The sequence below is a fragment of the Canis lupus genome, chromosome 18, assembly GCF_048164855.1.
Source record: "Canis lupus baileyi chromosome 18, mCanLup2.hap1, whole genome shotgun sequence".
In the NCBI taxonomy this organism is placed as follows: Eukaryota; Metazoa; Chordata; class Mammalia; order Carnivora; family Canidae; genus Canis; species Canis lupus.
In genome coordinates this window covers 39,682,831-39,705,093 of record NC_132855.1, presented here as the reverse complement: position 1 = coordinate 39,705,093, position 22,263 = coordinate 39,682,831, and the positions used below count along the sequence as shown (strand labels likewise).

Below are 22,263 nucleotides of genomic sequence, written 5' to 3'. Positions count from 1 at the left end.
ACTGGGAATAGGAAAAAAAGAAACAACTGTACTAATGTTAAGTGTCTGTGGGATAGTTTCCAGGGACAATACTGCACATGGAGTCCAAAAGTGCTTCACCTCGCCAGCGTGGGATAAAAATGAACACAATGTACTCTCCAAGACCTTGTGAATGGCTGATTCAAAAAGCGGTGATCAAAACACTGATTCAAAACTCTTATGATGGGATTTTATATATTTATGGGAAAATAAATGAAACCTATTTTAAGTAAACATCTGACTTCAGGTTTATTTATCTCTAAAGGTTTACTTAGTCAAGTAAACTGTTTACACAGTCAAGTTGGCTGTGAAAAAAATTTTTTTAACCTTCTTATTGAAAAATGGTAAACAACTTATGGTTGATAAAGCTTTATGGCTGGGCATATATGAAGCTAATTCTCACATTCCAATTTGACTTTTTGGTAGAGGACTATAAATAACACATTTCCAGAATTTTCTCTAAGGTTAGTTTTGCAATTATTCTGGAAAACTGCTTTCTTTTTTTTTTTTTTTTTTAATTTTTATTTATTTATGATAGTCACAGAGAGAGAAAGAGAGGCAGAGACACAGGCAGAGAGAAGCAGGCTCCATGCACCGGGAGCCCGACGTGGGAATCGATCCTGGGTCTCCAGGATCGCGCCCTAGGCCAAAGGCAGGCGCCAAACCGCTGCGCCACCCAGGGATCCCGAAAACTGCTTTCTAAATGAAAAATGGTTTAAAATTTTTTTAAAAAAGGAAAAATGGTTTAAGATTCAAAATGATTATGACAAGCATACATATGGACAGGGCCAGAATGTACAGGATCAGAAAATAAATTCTCCATCTGGTACAGGCTTTTCCTTGAACTGAGCTCAGTCTATCCAGAAAACAGTACCCTGGTATCGATCCTTGCATCTGTCCTTCACAGAGGGCAGCACTGAGAATTAGGTTTTTGTACTAATAATAAACCCAAATAAAGTTCCAGCCATTGTTGCTCCAAAGAACTACACGGCTGGGCATCATTCATATCACAGTTAATCCATGATTAGTGTATTTCAAGCATGGCTTTCTGACAATGGCCATGAAGGTGACTCTATGGGTCCCAGCAGAACATCTTTAGGTACTGCTAAACGTGAGGAACATGAGGAATCAATTTCATGCTAATGAGAAGTTTATTTTATTTTTTTAAAGTTTTTTTAATAATAAATTTATTTTTTATTGGTGTTCAATTTGCCAACATACAGAATAACACCCAGTGCTCATCCCGTCAAGTGCTCCCCTCAGTGCCCGTCACCCATTCACCCCCCCACCTCCTCCCCTTCCACCACCCCTAGTTCATTTCCCAGAGTTAGGAGTCTTTATGTTCTGTCTCCCTTTCTGATATTTCCTACCCATTTCTTCTCCCTTCCCTTCTATTCTCTTTCACTATTATTTATATTCCCCAAATGAATGAGAACATATAATGTTTGTCCTTCTCCGATAATGAGAAGTTTATTTACATAGTTTACTCCATTCTATAATTTAGTAAGTGAACCCAGAATCAAATAAATAACTAAAAGGGAAGTTACCTTGTAGATCCCAAAGAACCCCAGGTCCCTTACAACAGACAGGGCACTGACTCGGGGACCAGTGGTGATCTCTCCAGCCACTTGCAAACGGATCTTGACGATTTCCAAAGGATTTGTGAAAATCACCTGGGAGCCTCCTGCCTAAAAGAGAGAAAAAGTAAAGACTTAGGACCAAAGGAGGGGAAGGGTCAGGAAGAGGGGAGGGATCATCCTCCACAGAGCTCAGAATATTCTATCTTCAAGAGACTGTAGTTTCAGTCAAGACAGTGACAAGTTTGAATCAAAATACAGTTACAGCCAAGGAGGTTCTGATTACCAATGTCCTATTTCCCTCACTCAGAGGCTGAAAGAGGGAAAAGGGCAGAGACAGACGTCTCCTGCCTCCCCAAAGTCCTTGCATGGGAATGACAAAGATGCTCTGAAGCACAGCTGCCGTCACAGGACTCAAAGCCAAGGGCACAAAAGCAACAATAAAATGAAAATTAAAAAATATCCAAATAAAGAGGCACCTGCTTGTCAGACTAGGAGACAGCGAGGACAAAGGCTCCCCCCCATGATGGACTTCTAGCAGTGATTCAAGAATTGCCAGAAAACATATAAACTTAGATGAAAGCTATTGTTTCTTCCCTTAAAAAATCAGGTCCATCATCAAACACCATTTTATGGAGTTGCATATCCTTATAATTTTATTTATGCATTACCTGTGTATAGATTGCTCTTTTCATATAAGATAAATGTCCAAGTAGTAAAAATATGCATTAAATGAATTATGGCCCAAACTTTGAGCAATGTGTGTTATTTCATTCCAGCAGCGGCTGGGTGCCCCACCATCAAGATCAACAGTGGAAATCTTTAAAGTGGACTATAAGGGAAATTTTTTTAAAATTTATTTTTATTTATTTATGATAGTCATACAGAGAGAGAGAGAGGCAGAGACACAGGCAGAGGGAGAAGCAGGCTCCATGCACCGGGAGCCCGACGTGGGATTCGATCCCGGGTCTCCAGGATGGCGCCCTGGGCCAAAGGCAGGCGCCAAACCGCTGCACCACCCAGGGATCCCTATAAGGGAAATTTTAAGCTAGTTATTTTGAAGCTAAGCTTATATTTATTATAAGCAATTACATAGTTTCTCACTGTACTTGAAATTGTTATTCCTTGTCACAAATATACTAAAATTTTATCCAAACTAAGGTTGATGCAGAGTATAGTTAAAAATCTTTATTACAGAGTGATGTTACCACATAAGACCACAGACATGGTGCTGCTATTTTATAACTCAGAAGGTACCATCATGGTAACAACAAGCTTAATTTGGACGAATATTGTCCAAATCTTCTTGCTAGATCCTCTGATACCACTAACCAATGTATGTGCCCTCACAGAACGGCCAGTACTAATCAACACTGGCTACAAGGATGATCTGGGAAGTATAATTTATAACACCAGGAGGAAAAAATTAGACACAACGTAAATATCCAACACAAAAGGAAGAATTATATGAATCTTAGTATGTCATGCAATGAGATACTATACTGCTAATAAAAATATTGTGGAAAATGTTCAATATATACACTGGGAAACAAAAACTCTCATGCTTAAATGTATGTACAGCTTTCCCCCCATTATCCCTTACCATTGTGTAGAGAATACACCAGTGTAGTGTTGTTGAGGTGGTAGGATTACAAGTGGTTTATTTTCTTTTCTGCTATATTTTTTATTTCTTCTCTATAGATCATATATTACTTCTATAAAGAAAAAACAAATACCTCTACATAACTTATCTAATATACATAGCCAATATTAACCAAAAAAGGCAAAGAAATATGTTCACACATTAATTCTCTATAAATCAACCTGCTTTACAATTTTTACCAACTTGGTATCTTAAGACCCACTTGTCCTTAAAAACAGACCAAGTTTTCCCCTCTCTCCACACATAACAACTGTTTAGAAGGCAGCAGGACTGTCTGGTGTCTTGACTGTCACACTCACCACCCCTCTTTATTTCCTGGTTTCACCCATCACCTTTGGCTCTCCTAGGTGACTGTCAGGAGGTGGGCCAAACAATCCTGGTAGAAAAAAAACCCTAGGTTGGAGTCATGAAAAGGCCCAAGAAAGGCCCTTGTAAAGTGGGAAGGAGAGCGTGAAGGGACATGGCCAGAGGCCAGTGTGTTCTTCTGGTCCACCCAGACATGTGGCTCCCTCTTCTCTGTGGCCATGCTTTGCTCCCACACTGCCATGACTGGCAGGTAGGCAGGAAGGCCAACCTGCAGCCTGTCTATGGTCCTTCAGTACTGGGTGGGTTTGCACCTGAACTGTTCCACAAGACATGAAAGGAGTTAAGGTTGGCCGATGGAAGAGAGGAAATGGATCTGGCTTAGCAACAGCACCAATGGCACGGTGAGGACTGTGTTGGTGCTTCTTGACCCAAGCTCTTGAGTTGCAGAAATGAATAAAAATTAAGTATTTAAAAAATCATTTTATCGGAGAACTGCCGAGGAAGATTTGCTGAGTTGGAATCAGTCTGAGGCTGATTTTTTAAAAGCTCAAAAGTGGGTAAGAGCCATCTCTATTAGGGGCAGATGGAAACCAGTCTGCGTACATTGATCTTGAAGAACAGCACAGGGGGGATCCCTGGGTGGTGCAGCGGTTTGGCGCCTGCCTTTGGCCCAGGGCGCGATCCTGGAGACCCGGGATCGAATCCCACGTCGGGCTCCCGGTGCATGGAGCCTGCTTCTCCCTCTGCCTATGTCTCTGCCTCTCTCTCTCTCTCTGTGACTATCATAAATAAATAAAAATTAAAAAAAAAAAAAAAAAGAACAGCACAGGAACGCAAAGCATACTCATCAGACACTACCAACAGTGGGTAGGGAGGCAGCTGTGCATCCCCTGTGCAGACTGAGCCCCAGTCCCTAGTCATCAAACCACCTCACTTAATAGGAGGCTCAAAGAGATGACGAATGGACCGCAGCCAGCACGGTGCTTGAAATACAGTAGTGACTCCAAACACGTTTCTCTTCAGGTCTCCTAATGTGTGGGTCTCCTCCCTGGCTGCATGTTACAGTCACTCGCAGAGTTTTGAAAAGTAGTGACTTAGAAATCCTATTCTAGACAAATAAGAAATTCTGCAACTGCCCTTTCAAAAACTGTTCCTATGTGATAAAGATGTGCAGTGAGAGTTGAGAATCACTTCACTGTGTCACCTCCACGATCCCTTTGAATTCTGAGAGGCTGCTTGACAGGTTTACTTATAGCTATGATTTCTAATTCCAGTTCTCCACTTTCTTTCAGAGAGCAAATTTTATGTTTTACATGTGACCTCACAACAAACTTTTTATACATATCCAAGTGGTGCCATTGTTAAAGGTACAATTGTTAGGTACAGAATTGCTGTCTTATCTGTTCTCCTATCTCTTATCTGTATCCTCCATACTTGTAAGAGTTCACGTTATACACAAAATAAGAACTTAATACTCAATTCTCTGACTCCAAGCCAATCAATAGATACCAATTCTTTTAGCACGGCAGAGTGAATTCTAATCACTAAGGACGATGCAAAAGTCAAATCCACTTCAGATGGCTGCAGGGAACAGGCACAGTGGAAAGAAAGTGTAGGGATACTGAGAAGAAGTGATGTGTTCCTTGCCTCTGGTGGGCTCAGAAAGAAAGAGCTTACAGACTCAAAGTGGCACATTACAGAGGTTCTGAAGATGAATCAGTCCTTTGGAGTTAAGCTAGAAGGAAATGAGAGACTCCAAGGCACCAAGAGACGATGCTTATCATGAGCATCGCCATGACTTGATCACTGAGCGGCACGCTGGCTGTTGCTCCCCCGACTCCCGGTCTATTGTCCATTCACAGTGCCTCACCCCTGTCCCTCCTCTGTGAGATGAAAGAGAGCTGAATCTGAGGACCGCCAACAGGAACACCTATTGTATATGATGTCTTTGTGGCCCTCACCACTTGAGAGACCTGGCTGTGTAAAGACGCTGCTGTGTGTGCCTGTGGAATTTTGTCAACAAATACTTCCCTGTGACTTTCCGGAGTCTGTGGCAAGTAGAACAGGTGAAGATTTTCTATACTGGAACTGGCTCTGTGTGCACATTATATTTACTGTGTGCACACTGACTTGTCTACAGGTTTCCTGGCATGCTCCTTCTTACTGAAACCTTAAGTTGCTACCAAGCATGTGGATCCATCTAAAAAGAAACACATGTACTCATGGCAGACTCATTCACATCATAAATATTCACCGCATATTTATAAGCAATCGTGCTCAAAGTTTGTCCTAAGAACTCCAAGGACACAAGGTGAGTGAGAAAGCATTCCCGTTCTCAAGGAGCTTGAAATAGGAGTGAAGTAATAAATATTCATGAAGCACCCATCATTGGCTACTGAGGTGTTGCTGTGCATGCGTTACCTAGCTTCGGCCCTCTCAGAGGGATTTTTTTCCAGATTTTACATAAGAGAAAATTGAGGCATAAAAGATAAAAGAAACTGTTAAGGGCTGAATTGTGTTCCAACAACACTCCTCTACTGAAGTAAAAACCCTCAGTAGCTCAGAGGGAGACTGTAGTTAGGGCCTTTACAAAGGTAGTTAAGCTAAGACAAGGTCATATGGGTGGACCTCACTCTGATATAACTGCTGTCCTACCTCAGTAAGAGGCAACTGAGATATGGACACAAATGTGCACAGAGAAGGACCAGGAGCGGACACAGTGAAAAGGCAGCCATCATCAAGCCAAGGAAAGAGGCCTTGAGAGAAACCAACCCCGCTGACACCAGCTTGGACTTCTAGCCTTCACAAATGTGAGAAAATAAATTCATGTTGTTTAAGTCACCCAGTCTGTGGTACCCTGTTGTGATAGAGCTAGCAAGCTTATACAGCATTTCCACACGGCCTCACAGCCAGCAAGCAAAGGATTTTCTACTGGGTCCAATAAATACATGCCTTATGAACAGGAAAAAAAAAAAAGGCACATGGGAGAAGGTAATTATAATATACAAGAAGAGCTAAGGTCCAGACAAATTGCCATGGCAATTCAAAGGAGGGCAAGATTTCTGCTGGCTGGGATAATGTGGGGAGGTGGTACGGCATATAAGAAAATAACACATCAGCTGGTGACTGCGTGCAATTAGGATTTAGCTAATCCAGGCAGAGAATGGCGCAAAGGCACGGTGACAAGGGCCTGCCACACTTACAGGGCAGAGACCCAGCACCACATCTGTACAGTGAAATTTTAATAAGAATGATAATTATGATGAGATCAACATTATCATCCACTAGCATTTAGGGTGCTTACTAGGTACCAGCATTATGCTAAGAGCTTTGTAAGAATTCTCCCCTTTGGCCCATCCTCATAATATAAGGAGGGTAATATTATGCCAGTTCTGTAAGTGAGCAAAATGAGACTGAAAGGGTGAAGGAGCTTATGTAACCTGCCAGGGATCACAAAGCTAGTGAGGTGCAGCCTGTATTCAAAGCAGACCTGCTGGAAGCCAGACACACACACTACTTATCACTGCATATCCTGGCAGCACAGCAGGACCAACCAGTTGCTTGCATGTGGCATGCAGGAGACTATGAGAGAGGATGGCTGAAGACCATTGGGGCCTGTCCCCAAACGTAACTCTAAACACTAGGGTTACCCCTGCAGATGGCACCTTCCTGTGCATGTGTGGTAGGAGGAGAGCAGGTTCCAAATAAAATTTAGGAGCTGGAGAGTCCTTCTAATTCTAAAATACTTGTTACTGAAAAATGGTTAATCCGGTCCTGTTACAGGTGCTGGTTAAATGGCAATGGCTAGATAACTAGCACAGCATTCACCATACTCTGTCGATGGGACTGGTTTCTGCACTTACATTCAGGTGTGGACTGCCCCCAACACTAGCAAATCATTTTGGAAATGAGCACCATGGGTCACAAAAGGAACGGAGACAGAGGCTAGGTTGGGTGTAGCACAAAAGTTCCCCACTGCTGAAAAAGAGGCACAGTGCGCATTCTTCTGACCAGGTAGCAAGACTGCTATGAGGAAAGCAACACAAATGCCCTTCCCATCCAAGATCAACTTGTTTTAGACCTTTAAGGCTGTCCCAAGCATGTGTCGGATGTCCCTTTCGCTACCGATGTAAATCAAAGCTCGTGTCTCCAGGACAGTTTTAGCGGTTGTGATTCCTGTCTTTGATTCATGATCTTCATAATTCACCTTTGCATCCAGGAGGGCTGAGAGGAACAAGGAAGGGACATGGGACTGTGGAAGCTACAACTATGTCAGCATGAAGCCCAAGCACGAAGCCTCTCAAATGAACAGGCCTCTATCGACACAAAGCATCATCATTTCCAAATGCTCTAATTTTTCATATGACACACTCCTCATGGCTCAAAGTAAAATTACAGGTTTTTTTCCTCTAATACCTCCTCTCTGATATGGGTTGGAGAGTCTGCAAAGAACCTGAAACGTGGCTTCCATCACTGTTTCTGCTCAGTGACCTGATGCTACTATAAGCTTGATTTCTTCTTCCCGCTCACAATTTTGTCACCTAAATTCCTCTTGTCAAATGTTATGTAATGATTATGTTCGTTGTTAACACTTCTGATGCGGCATAAATAATTTTACTGTGGGAAGTGATGCATATACTCTTTAAAAAAACTTCGAGCAATCAAATATTTAGAGAGGCAACATACTTTAGGATGTACTAAAGTACTCCAAGTACTCCAAGGATGTCTCCAAGTACTCCAAGGATAGTGACCTTCACATAAAGTGATCCTAATGTAGTTTAGGTCCAATAATTGTGAATAAGTAGGTTTTAAAGTTATATGCCTTAAAAATGACTTGCCCAGGCTATCTGCTTATTAACAAGCTACAGAAAAGAGCCAGAGCTGAAACACATTACCTAAAACATTGGTTCAGGAGCTCATGTTCAAAATTCCCCAGGATCCACCTTCTTTCACCCATCAGGAATTGAACAAGCCTTTCTCTAAAGCTTCTTTCCTAACTTAGCTAATATTCTCAAACATTCTTTCTTGGGACCTGGAGAGTCAAATCAAAAGAACTCACAAGATGAAAAAACATGCTTTCATATGATCTGCACCCTCACAAGCCATTCTAGGCAACAGTCTTGAGAATATTCAGAAACTATTAACAGTCTTGCGTTTAAAAAAAAATAAATAAATCCTGTCATCAATCTGCTGTCCACAGAAAACATAGTGGTGTATTTTTTTTAACGTAGCGCAATTCCTGCTAGATTTCAAACTAAAAGCATTAAATATAACTGTATTTAATCACCTCCTTTTAATTTGAATTCACATGGTAGATACTTATAGCTACTTAAAAAATTAAGTGGCAAAATGTATATGAAGAATGTGTATCTTGATATTTTAATTATGCTCAATTGAATGTACTTAGATTTAAAGTGCTTTTCACAAATGACATGTGCTAAGAATATCTAATTGCACACTGACATTCTAAAATGTGTGCTTACATGTGTCAAAAATAGATTAATATGAAGTTATGGAATATGGCTTTTTTAAGCTAAAACCCAAATACATTATTTTGATTATTTGGATACAAATAAAATTGTACCTATAAAAAAGTCTACACTAGTAAATGCCTAATGATGCACACTGCATATAAAATGAATGTGCAAGTGATGACAGTATTTGATATTTAGATAAACTGAAAAACAAAGATTTCTTAAGAAATCTAAGCTTCAAGATATTTTCTATTTAATCTCTTACTAACTCAATGCTACATGGAGACATGAAAATAATTTGTATGTAGTATAGGTATTACTGTCCTATATAAAGATCACGGTGGGGGATACCTGGGTGGCTCAGCTGGTTAAGTGTCCAACTCCTGATTTCAGCTCAGTTTAGGATCTCAGGGTCATGAGATCGAGCCCTGGATCAACTCTGCACTCAGTGGGGAGTCTGCTTGAGAGTCTCTCTCCCTCCTACCCCTTCCTTTCTCCCCCTCCCCCTTTTTCTCTCTCTCCCAAAAAAGAAAGATCACAGGGAGGTCCCTGGCTGGCTCAGTCAGTGAAGCACATGACTCTTGATCTCAGGGTCATGAGTTTGAGCCCTACATTGGGCACAGAGCTTACTTTAAAAAACAAACAAATAACAGAGGTAAAATATATATATATATTCAGAAAATAGCAGTGGATGAAATACATTAAAATACAGTACCTGACAGGAGTCAGGTACTTTGCAATACTGAAGACAGGAATTCAACAATCTCACTTCAAATGTGAGAGGGCATGAGGCCAAGAGGCCCCTCACCCTCTATCCAGCTCTGAACGGACAGTGCTGGGCCCAGTGCCCACAGGAGAGGTCATCACTCTGCTACAACCAGAAGTTGAGTCTTCCGTGCAAGTTGAAAAAAGAACCTTTAGTGCAACCCCTAGTGTTATAGGCTAAATTGTGTCCATCCAATATGCTTATGTTGAAGACCTAACCCTATACACCTCAGATTGTGACTGTACTTGGAAACAGGCCATTAGAGAAGTAATTAAGGTAAAATGAGGTCATATGGGTGAGCCCTAGCTCTGTATGACTGGAACCTGCAGGGGTGATTAAACCGCGGGCAACACACAGACTGAGGGGAGGCATGTGAAGACACAGCAAGAAGATGGCCAACCACAAGCAAAAAACAGAGGCTTCAGAAGAAAACCAAACCTGTAGATACTCTGATCTGGGACTTCTGGTTCTCCTAAGTGTGAGAAAATAAATTTCTATTACTTAAACCCTGCAGTCCGTGGCATTTTGTTATGGCTGCCATAGCAAACATATGCCTAGTTAAGGCTATCTGATTAAATGTATATCTCTAAGCATGAAACACTACAGGATCTTCTCCTTTGATTTGGTATGTAAATTAAGCTGTTTATAAAAAATCTGTAACTAGACTATTACAAAATCTTAAAAGAGAATAGATTCTCATCACTTATTTTTGAAAGACACCAAATGGAAATTTGATTAATTTCTTAACTATATAGCAAGGTGGGAAAAGGCTATATGCTGTTTACACATTTTACAAGTTTCGTATTTTCAACTTCATAGGATTTTAATAGGCCTATAGAAGCCTAGCCAAGAAACCAAAGTGGAATCTGTTTGACTGACATTAAAAAGCAATTAAGTTGCAGACCTGTCAAATATGCTCACATTTGGGCTCTGCCTGTGATACGTGTCTATTTTGACTACTACTACCAGAATCATGTAATGATTTACAGACCTTCAATGTCTAAAGTACCTTAACTGTATGAAAGCTGTAGCCCAATCTTTCTTTGTATTTTCACATCATCACAAATCCCTCCCCGACTTATTAGATAACCAGAAGGATGGCCTAGTGTTTGAACTGTGTTGAGTCAAACAAGGCTGAGACTTGGCCATAGAAGGAAAAGAAAGAAAATAGAAAAGAGACATCAGGTTGTCTCAAGGGCCTCTCATCAGTTGGGGCTTGCACCTAGTATAAGATGACATTCCTGAGCCACCAAAGAGCAGCCCTTAGCTAGGCAGGCTGTCCTGATGAACTCTGAGTGCCTTCAGGCAGCTCTTTTATTTGTGCTCCAAGTTCAGAGCAAGTCTGGAGGAAGGGCTTTCCTAGAAGGAGCCAGGCAGCAGATTTCTTACTCCAGTCTGCTGCCTCAGTCCCATGTTTCAGAAGACCTGCTGGCCACCATGTGATGAGCCTTCCTCCTGGGCTTCCTGGAGAAGCCTCCAACTTAGATACTGTCCTGGTTAGCATTTTTTGCTACTTATTGGCTCTTTTGTTTTTTAGAGTTGTTCCAGGTTTACAAATAAATTTCCCATCTGCCCGCTGCCCTCCCTGCCATGCAAGCCTCTCCACTCTCAACACTCCCACCAGGGTGCTGCACTTGTTACAAGTGAAGTACCTACACCAGCACACCAGGATCACCTAAAGTCCATAGTGCACCTTACACTTTCACTCTTGGTGCATTCTAGGGGCTTGGACAAATGTATAATGACATCTATCCACCACAATAATATCACACAGACTATTTTCACTGTCCTAAAAATCCTCTGAACGCTGCCTATTCATTTCTCTACCCCTCCCACACCCCTAGCAACCACTGATCTTTTTACTGTCTCCATAGCTTTGGCCTTTCCAGAATGTCCTGTCTATTCTGGATTCTATGTTGGAATCATGTAGTATAAAGTCTTTCCAGATTGGCTTCCTTTACTTACTAACATGCATTTAAGGTTCTTTCAAGTCTCTTCACGGCTCCATAGCTCATTTCTTGTTAGACTCAATAATATCCCTTTGTCTGGAAGGACCACAGTTTATTTATCCATTCAGCTACTGAAGGACATCTTGGTTTCTTCCAAGTCTTGGCAGCTAGATATAACGCTGCTCTAAGTATTCTTGTGCAGATTTTTGTTAAAAACAGAAGTTTTCAATTCCTCTGGGTAAATACCAAGGACTGCAAATGCCGGATCTTATAGTTTAGTTTTGTAAGAAACCTCAAAACTATGTTCCAAAGTGACTGTACCATTTTGCATTTCCATCAACAATGAATTAGAGTTCATTCTGCTCCACACACTCATTAGCATGCTGTCAGTATTTCAGATTTCAGCCATTCTAATAGGTGTGCAGAGGGATCTCAGTGTTAGTCTGCTTTGTCTTAAAGCCACTCTTTCATATAATTCCCTCATGATTCTGACATGATCATTTCACATATTAAACATTCAATAAAACACTTTCTATTATCAACATAAACCATAAATAAGCCATATCACATGAGAGACTCCTAACTCTAGGAAACGAACAGAGGGTGGTAGAAGGGGAGGTGGGCAGGGGGATGGGGTGACTGGGTGACAGGCACAGAGTGGGGCACTTGACGGGATGAGCGCTGGGTGTTATACTATATGTTGGCAAATTGAACTCCAATAAAAAAATATACAAAAAAAATAAGTTATATCAAATATCCCAGGTGTTTTGCATTTATTCTGCTCCTAGGATTCTATATATATTTAGGGGTTGGAATGAAGACAAAATAAATAGAACCTTTTTAATGGTTGGTTCCTTTACTGAGGTATGGGAAACATTTCTTATGAAACATCCTGGGTATGAATTTGTAGGCATGTTATAGCTGCTCCCTAAAGTCCATCATTTTCTTCACATTCTGATCCCTGAAGTTATTGCCTCTTCAAATGACTTCTGTATCTAAGTTAATAGCATCCAGTATATTATATCACTACCCTACATATACCACCCTCATTATCAACACCTTCTTAGTCAAGCATTTATTCAATCAATAAATATTTTTAAACCTCTCTCAATATGTCAGACACAATGCTAGGCGCCCAGGCATAACAGTGAGACATGGGTCCTATCCTCAGCATTTGTTCAGGCAAACATTTACCCATGATCCCCAGGATGTAATGAGCTTGACAGCACAAAGTTACAAAGGAAGAGCTCCTAAAGTGGCAAAGCTAGACCATACATGACAAACATAACAGGTGCTACTTAATACCTGACACAGTCTCTAAGCCTTAGAGTCAACAGAGTGGACGGAAAGGGATGAAATGGATGGATAAGTTAAGAAAACTTACATAATTAGAATTGAAAAATAATGACCAGTTTCTTTTGCTTTGTTTTCTACCTTAGCTTTAATATGGCCATTTTTTCATAATTAAAAAGCGCAATTATAACATATATTGAAATAAACAAAATGTGATATGGTCTTGACTAAAATATGTATTTGGTTCAATTTTAAGTTTGTAAATGAATGAAAAGTAATACAAATAAAAATAAAGCTTATGAAAGCAAAAATAACTTAATTCACTTCAATCTTATTGGAAGTCATTTATCAAACCAGAAAACTGCCACTGACAAATGAGGAAGGAAGGGAGGGAGGGAAAAGAGAAGAAGGGAAGGAGGGAAGAAATAAAGAACACAAGGAAGGGAGGGAGGAAGATTGATTTACAATATGGGCTTAACATTTTTGGGGGTATGCAAAAAAACCTCCCAGAGAATATTCCAAATAATAACAGTGATAACCTCTGAAAATAATGTAACTAACCATTAGATTTTCATTAAACTACAAGTTTAATGAAATAAGGGTGCAACCATTAAAAAAATAATAACCTTGTTTCCACAGCATCATTATAATGCATAATAAATCCTGGCTACTTGACAGGTCACATAGGAGCAACCTCACAGAAACTGAACTTAATGATTGAGGCTCATAGCATTCTATATTTATAAGTAGGGTATGTGCACAGACACCTGCACACATAAATAAAACTTCTGTCTTAAGAAAACTACACTGTGAGACCACATCTCCACAGAAAACCCTGAGAAGAGAAAGCCTGCAGAAGTAGGACTTAAATCCACTTCAGGCAACCTAACTCACCAGCTGATCATCAGAGCATATGTGTTCATTTTAGGAGGAAGTTTTTTCCCTGGTTTTATATGATTTGGTTTGAAACCTCAAGGGATTTCAAGCTCGATCATAAATTTTGGGTAAATTTTATGACAAAAGTATATACATTATTATTCAAGGGATACTTAAGAATTCAAGCTAAATACAAGAAGTATTTGAATGCATTTACAGATGTTGAAACAAATGATTTGTTATGCAAAGTTATTAATATCTGTGGGAGGTGGGTCATGATTCAAGGCTAATCTATAGCCTGGCACACAAAGCTTGCTAATCAAATTTCCTCTCTTAATTAAACAAAAAACAAAACAAAATACCAAATGAGCTACTTGCACTAATCAGCTGTGGCTGATGATGAAAAGAAGCTGAGGGTCATCTATTAGGGACAGAGGCCAGATGGCCAGCAAGAACATGAAGGGAATTCTTGAAGAAGTCAACACCATGAAGAAGACAAGAAATGGATCAGCAAAATAAAAAGTTACCCAGAACACTGACAATGCCAAATGCTGGCAAGGACATGGAGCAATAGAAACTCTCAATTGTTGCTGGTAGAAATGGCAAATGATACAGCCACTTTGGAAGACAAGTTTGGAGGTTTCTTACAAAACTAAACATACTCTTAACATAAGATCCAAAAACTGTACTCCTTGATTATCTACTCAAAGGAGTAAAAAATTTACATTTTCAACAAAAACCTGGACAAGGATATTTATAGCAGTCTTATTTATAATTGCCCAAACCCGGAAGAAAGTAAGATGTTCTTCAGCAGGAGAATGAATAAGTAAGCTACTGGTAAATCCAGACAAAGGAATATAATTGAATCTAAAGAGAAATGATTTATCGAGCCAAGAAAGACACAGAGGAACCTTAAATGCATATTTCTAGGTAAGAGAAAACAATCTGGAAAGGTTGCATACTATGTGATTCCAACTCTAGGACATTCTGGAAAAGGGAAACTATGAAGACAGCAAAAAGATGAGTGGGAGAGTACAGATGAATAGGCAGAGCACAGAGAATTTTTAGCACTATGAAAATACTCTGATTATTAGTATGACAGATAAATGTTACTACACATTTGTCCAAACACACAATGTACAACACCATGAATGAACTGTAAGGTAAATTATGGATACTGAATAATGTAAGCTCATCAATTGTAATAAATATACCACTCTGCTGGGGGATGCTGATAGTGGTGGAGTTTATGCAGCTTCTGCCCAGAACTCTTAGAAATGCCTACTTTGGGGAAGCCCCCTTTAGAATCAAGCTGTCAAGGTTTGAAAAGCCCAAGCTACGCGCGAAGCCACCGCAGGTGCTCTGGACAACAGACTCACTGGCATCACTGCCAGTCACTTGTGGCTGAGTTCCTGTTCATCTCTCCCCTTTTCTTCCACCCCTAGTACTCTCCCACTCATCTTTTTGCTGTCTTCATAGTTTCCCTTTTCCAGAATGTCCTAGAGTTGGAATCATATAGTATGCAGCCTTTCCAGCTGCTATCTGCCTATAACCACATGCAGATCACAAATGAGAAGTGTCCAGCTGAACTCAGTCTACCTATTGAAACAAAAGAAACAAAACTGGTGTTTGAGGCCACCAAGTTTTAGAATGACTTGCTATACAGCAGTAGATAACCAGAACACCTCTCCTCCTCAATGATGGAAGAAATGCTGAAATCACTCCCGTTAGGAAGCAGTGGGGACAGTAAGGCAGGTAGGGAGCATGTGTGTTGGCAGCGGGGAGGGTTATAACTTTAAATCTAGTTAGTGTTGGGCAAGAGTTTAAATGGTGAGATTGAAAAAAGGACTTTAGTCTAAGGAAGAAACTCCAAGTTACAAAAAATTGGTCAAATAAATACACTGTCCCAATTATATCTATATAAAATCCTATAAATCCACATCTATCACAGGCATGTTCACTGTCACATTATAATACGTGAATGCAATATTCCCATTTACTGTTCTTTTCTTGCAAGCAAAGGACATGAGTTGCACCAGTGGGAAAAAATGCAAAGCCATTAATGTAAGAATCATAAGCTGTTCCTATAGAATGAAGCCTCCAAAAGCAAACACTTATATTGCTTAGGGATATACCTATAAAAAGTATAAAGACATTCATGGAAATGAAAATCACCAATTTTGGGACAGGGTTATCTCCTGGGAGATGAGGGAGGGAAAATCTATTGTGTCAGAAATACAAGGGGCTCCAGCAACATTTGTCAAGTCTGATGTCTTAAGCTAAGTGGTAGACACATCAGTGTCTGCACCCGGTTTTTTAAATAATAAAGATTAACTTCAACTGAATGTGATGCAAAAAAGGTGAGTGATAAAAACTTGGCTCAAACATGGTATCTGATACACAGCTATACAAACAGGAATAAAAATATGCATATGGGAATCATCATAATAATGGGAATACAGGCAACAATGATAAGAATGATAAGGCCATACTTGTAGGGGGCTGCAGTTAAGATTGCTCTTCATTACAGTCTCACTAACCCCTTTCCAACCAGTGATGTGAACACATCAATTATTTTTGCCTCTTAAAATGAGTATAAATTCTTATAAATATTAAAACAAATACACACAAATGCACATGTGTGTGTTGGTGTGTAGGGACCTCAAAAGAAAAAAATACCATAGGCCTACTGTCAAAGGACCATTGTTCAAAAAAGCATGTTTACTTGTCTTTCTAAAACTTATCACAGAGGGACGCCTGGGTGGCTCAGCAGTTGAACCGCTGCCTTCGGCCTAGGGCATGACCCTTGGGTTCCAGGATCGAGTCCCGCATTGGGCTCCCTTTGTGGAGCCTGCTTCTCCCTCAGCCTGTGTCTCTGCCTCTCTCTCTCTGTGTGTGTGTGTGTCTCTCATTAATAAAAAGAATCTTAAAAATTTTTTTTAAATTAAAAAAGGAAAATTATCACAGAATGCTATTATTTTCTATTGGTAGGCAAATAATGTTTACTAAATATGAGCTTTAAAAGAGAGAGGTTCATACTTGGTCACTTTTTTTTTTCCTGGTGAGTATTATTTTTCTTTTCATTTCAGTGTAGATTTATTTTCATGTCAAATAAGTTACTCACTCATCATATTTATATTCTCCCTGAAACCAGTCATGGCACCACTAGTATTTCCTTATCTGAGGACTTGTTAAGACCAAAGGATCAAAAACTGAAGAGCCCAGATCCCTTGGGATTTTGACCCTCTAATTCACTAGATGCAGAGAAGACAGTCAATACACACTTACTCTGCTGAATTAAGGACTGCTGCTTACAGACCAAATGGCATTACCTGTGTTATGGCTAAGTAGCAGCAACACAACAATAATAATGTGGTGAGAGAATGTTGGTTTTTAAGTTCGCTGCGAACCTACTTGGAAATGGGCAGTGACAGGCCCCTTCTCCTCTGCTACATCTACTGTGAGTTCTGCCATCAATGGCAATGACCCCTGATCACGTCGCCCTCCAGGCGCTGAGTTTCTGACCCAAGAAGGGGAAAGATAAAAAGAAACAGAAGGTATCCATATATTTTGTGCAGGGATGCCTGAGGATCCTCGGTCTCCGTCAAAACTCCTACAACTACTAGACCAATGTAGTGCATAGTAAACCACTGTATGGAAAACACAAAAGCACAAAGAACTTTTCAGACTTACAGTTTGTAAATCCCTGGCCCGGCATCTTAGTTTGGTCTTGAGCTGTGCTGGATATATCACTACTGTTAGGTGTCAATCTATATAAAAAGGCTTAGAAAACTGAAGTCAAATTTTTAACAGCGCTCTAAACCAAAACTATGCTCAGTGCAAATAATGACTTTAAAAATAAAGTCAGGTTTGACCCTTTCATATACATCAAAGAAATAGAAGATTTTTTAAGCTCTTTAGTTACAGATTTTGCCGTAATCAAAAATAATGAATGGGATTAATTTTATTCTTTTTTTCTAAAATCTTCTTCCAAACTTATCATTGTGACTGCTTTTCCAAAACAATGTAATAAAACAGACTTAAATTAGTTTTGCCAAGTGCCGCGAATGTCATGAAAGACCTGTGTATTTTCCCTGTTTTTGTAGAAAATAGATGATAAAACAGAAAAAGCTTTCTTCAAAGAAATGAGAAGCTTCAGTTACAAGTGAAAAATCAGCCATGTGTACTAATTCTCAGGAATGATGAAGCAAGGGGAGCTCCCAGGGACTTAAAAGTCAATGCCTGGCATGCATGGGTGAACTGAGAAGGGGAGCTGGTCACGTGACACAATCTTTCAAAGCCCTTTGTATTTACTCCCAATTGGAAAGACGAGGCTGTAGAATCCACGAGGACCTTCTAAGGTGTGTGTCTGGCTCTGAGGGCAGGAAAACTCTTGTCGCAGCAAAGCAAGATGCTGCTGCTTTAAAAACACACTGAAAATGGGATCCTCCATCTCACTGCACAGAGAGCTGAATGAAGGGCCTGAAATTTTTGCTACCTACAGAATTGCTTGCTTGAAAATTAAACTCTTACTTCTTAAAGCAGTGTTGGTGGGAGGTGGGGAGGCAAAATAGGAGACTTGAAACACCAAGGACCACAGTCTACCTACCTTTGAGATGAAGGATGGCAAATCTCATTTCACAGATATTTTAAGTAGCTGTAAAGCCCAAGTGGCTCCAATTTTAAGCCCATGTTTAGATCAGGTTTGAAGAAGGGCTGCACCTCTTTACAGTAACAAGGCACTACTTCTGATGCCAATCTGTGCTTTGTGTTTGAAATGGGCGACCACAGACAAGAAAACAAGACCACCTACAGCAGACGATACATGCCACAACCCATCTCCCAGACCCGTGTGCAGGCAAAATGTTTTCATTAAAAAGATAATAAACCTCCAGATTATTGCCAAAATCTTGAGCAGTATCACATAATTAATTTCACATTTTAAATTCTTACAGAGATATATAATCATGTCTTTTCAAGCAGGTTTAAAACCTGACTTTTTAAGAAAAACGAACCCACTTGACCTCCAGAAACACCTTGCTATCTCAGGTCCTGTGCAACCAGTCTGGAGGCCAGGCCAGAGACAGCCCATGGACATGCCACTTTAATACTAGAAAACCTAGTTACTTAAACGGACATTACTATTGTTTCAAATGAATAGTACTTACCAGAAAGAGCAGCTTCCTCACCTCCTAATAATATTCTTTTTGATTATTATTATGTGTCTTTATTTAGAACAATAAAGCTTCCCTTTTTCCATCCTGAATGCTCCTAAAGTTACAGGACAGGGGGACCCTACTTGGCCATCTACAACAGGTCAGTGATCAAACAGAAAGAAATCAGCAAGAGCCAAATTCCATCTATCTCTTAAGAATTACCAGGACTAGAACTTCTTAGCTCCTGCTACATTTAAGGAACTCCCATTCAAAGTCAGACAGAACAATAAGCCCTTTCCAAACAAAGGTTTAATATTCTCAGGTGTTTGCCCAGCATCTAAATGCAATGATTTTCAAGATTATTTTATGAATACCATTTCCTGCACAGAACAAGCTAATTAAAACAATAAGTGACCTCATCTTTCTTATAAGAAAAGAAACAGGTTTAGATGGAAAATATACCAATATTGTATTGCCCTAGTGATCAAAGCCCGTTTATTTAACCAACCTTATCTTTAAATAGCGCCAGTCTTTGTAGAAGAATTTAATTTACTTAAAGTATTTGCATTCACATGAACAAACCTGTACATGAGATAAAATGAGACATCATGTTTTGCTGAGCTTAAGAACAAGATGCAGGTTGTTCATCCATATAAAGAAATACTCATTCCAAGCAGTTTCAACAATGCGGAGCATACTCAGCCAGTTATTTCCCAGCATCCTTCTTCTAGAAGCACAGGGAAGCTCGAGGAGGTGCTGGGACTTGTAAAGTAAAGCAAAGCAGAGAGCTATGGCTGCCAACTCCAAACTACACATTATAGTGCCTGACCCAGCAGAGGGTGCCGTGAGGAAAGAATGTACTACAAATTAACTTTAGAAAAAGGTGAGCAAAGATTCTTTGAAAGGCCAAACACTTCTGCCACAAATGACTTCTGTTGCAGAACCAACTGAAAGCAATGACGAACTTAACAGGCATGACTTAACAGGCAGTAAGATCAGAAACATTTACCCTTCCATCTCAGGAATAGTTCTTGTGCCCTAGAAGCCTCTGCCCTTGCACAGGATCTGTGGTTGAACAGAAGCCTTAGTCCACATTAGGTTACCACAGTGGGGATACACATGTGAAACAAGTCTTTTCAACACAGAGTTCTGCAAAAAAGGTACTTACACAGCCTCCGGCAAGAATTTCTGCTGCAAGTGGGACCGAACCATCTTTGCGCATAAATTTATCCCTCACAAAATCATTCACCTTGAAGAAAAATATTTATAGAAGCTGATGAAAAATATAAAGTCATTTAACACATATAAATATATAGCTGCAAATACGTTCTTCTCTTCTGTCCGTATATTGAAGTAATCATAACTGAATAAATTAAGGATCTTAAAGAATTTGAGAAGTGTCCTTAATAGCACATATGTAGTTTTTATTTTTTTTATTTTTTTTTAATTTATTTTTTATTGGTGTTCAATTTACTAACATACAAAATAACCCCCAGTGCCCGTCACCCATTCACTCCCACCCCCAGCCCTCCTCCCCTTCTACCACCCCTAGTTCGTTTCCCAGAGTTAGGAGTCTTTATGTTCTGTCTCCCTTTCTGATATTTCCCACACATTTCTTCTCCCTTCCCTTATATTCCCTTTCACTATTATTTATATGTAGTTTTTAAAAGGTGAATACATAAGTACTCCTGATGTTTCTGGGAGAAACTGAAAGATAGATGGCTTAGGGGTGCCTGGCTGGCTCGGGTCAGTGGAGTGTGAGATTCTTGATCTCCAGGTTGTGTGAGTTCCAGCGCGACACTGGGTGTAGCAATTACTGGGGAAAAAAAAAAAGAAAAAAAAAGGGCAGCCCGGGTGGCTCAGCTGTTTAGCGCCACCTTCGGCCCAGGGTGTGATCCTAGAGACCAGGGATCAAGTCCCAGGTTAGGCTCCCTGCATGGAGCCTGCTTCTCCCTCTGCCTGTGTCTCTGCCGCTCTTTCTCTCTCTCATGAATAAATTTTTTAAAAATTCTAAAAAAAAAAAAGTCTTATAAAAAAGAATAGATGGCTTGCTTATAAGCTTAAAATGCTTATATTACAATAGTATAAGAGAGACATTTTGACATGAGGGACAAGAAAACATATGTTTTATAAGTTAATAAACTGGTTTACAGAGTGATTAAAAATCACTTTCAAATCTGCTAACAAAATTTAATCTAAAGCCAAACTCATCATTGAGACAAAGTTGTTAAGCAGACTTTTCGGCTTAGAAGAAATTCAGGGTGCCTGAGTGGTTCCGTCGTTTAAGTATCTGCCTTCTGCTCAGGTCATGATCCCGGGTCCTGGGATCAAGGAGCCTTCTTGGGCTCCCTGCTCAGTGAGGAGCCTGCTTATCCCTCTGCCACGGCCCTGCTGTGCCCCCCACCCCACCCCACCCCACTTGTGTTCTCTTGTGCTCTCGCTCTTAAATAAAAAAAAAAAAAAAAAGATTCAATATCTAAGAATTCTCAACATCAGTAATATTAATTTGAGTATAATAAACTCAAATTGTTATTTACTTCAAGCAGTCTTTAAAAATCAGTCATGTTTTTGGAAGATATAACAACACAGTAAAAGAATTTTAGGCATCAAGGCTACAGAGATCAATCTAAAAGTAGTGTTTAACTTTCTGGGGCTTTATGACATTTGTAATATAACGGCAGCACCTGTCACATTCTACAAACTTCCTGAATATCTCCCATCTGTCATATGAGAGCCTAACACTGGATCAAGGATCAACTTCAACTAGAACTCAGACCCCTGAACAGGTGGCCTGGCAGATGCTTATAGAATATACCCTATACACGAATTCTACAAACACATGTAACTAAGCTTTAGAATCAGAAAAAATCTGATTTTGAGTTCCTAACCTTCCACCCATGAATTGCGTGTACTAAACCCTGTGGGCCTCAGTTTCCTTATCTGTAAACTCTGGATCCCATTTTGCTTAAGATTAAACAATAACAGGTCATCCATGTAATGTACCAAATATGGTAGGGATGGAGGTAAATTTAGCTGTAGCTGCTGCCACTTTGGTGGTGGTGGTGGTGATGGTGGTAGCAGCCACAACTCTTGTTCAAATATAGCATTACATTTTTGAACGTTCAGTGTTCAATGGAGGACAGTGAAATGCTGTGTGTGATAAGTGCCCTAGGTTCGAGTTAGCT

General features: G+C 40.0%; 1 protein-coding gene across 3 annotated transcripts in view; it reads right to left on the bottom strand.

Annotated features, from left to right (window-relative positions):
* Window positions 1-22,263, bottom strand: part of SLC25A13 (solute carrier family 25 member 13) — a 185,332-nt gene that overhangs the window by 33,793 nt on the left and 129,276 nt on the right. For all 3 annotated transcript variants that reach the window (XM_072784069.1, XM_072784070.1, XM_072784071.1), the window contains 2 exons: window positions 20,247-20,327; window positions 1,566-1,706 (listed from right to left, as the gene is read on the bottom strand). In XM_072784069.1, coding sequence (XP_072640170.1) covers window positions 1,566-1,706; window positions 20,247-20,327 — 222 coding nt within the window. The remainder of the gene's footprint in view (window positions 1-1,565; window positions 1,707-20,246; window positions 20,328-22,263) is intronic.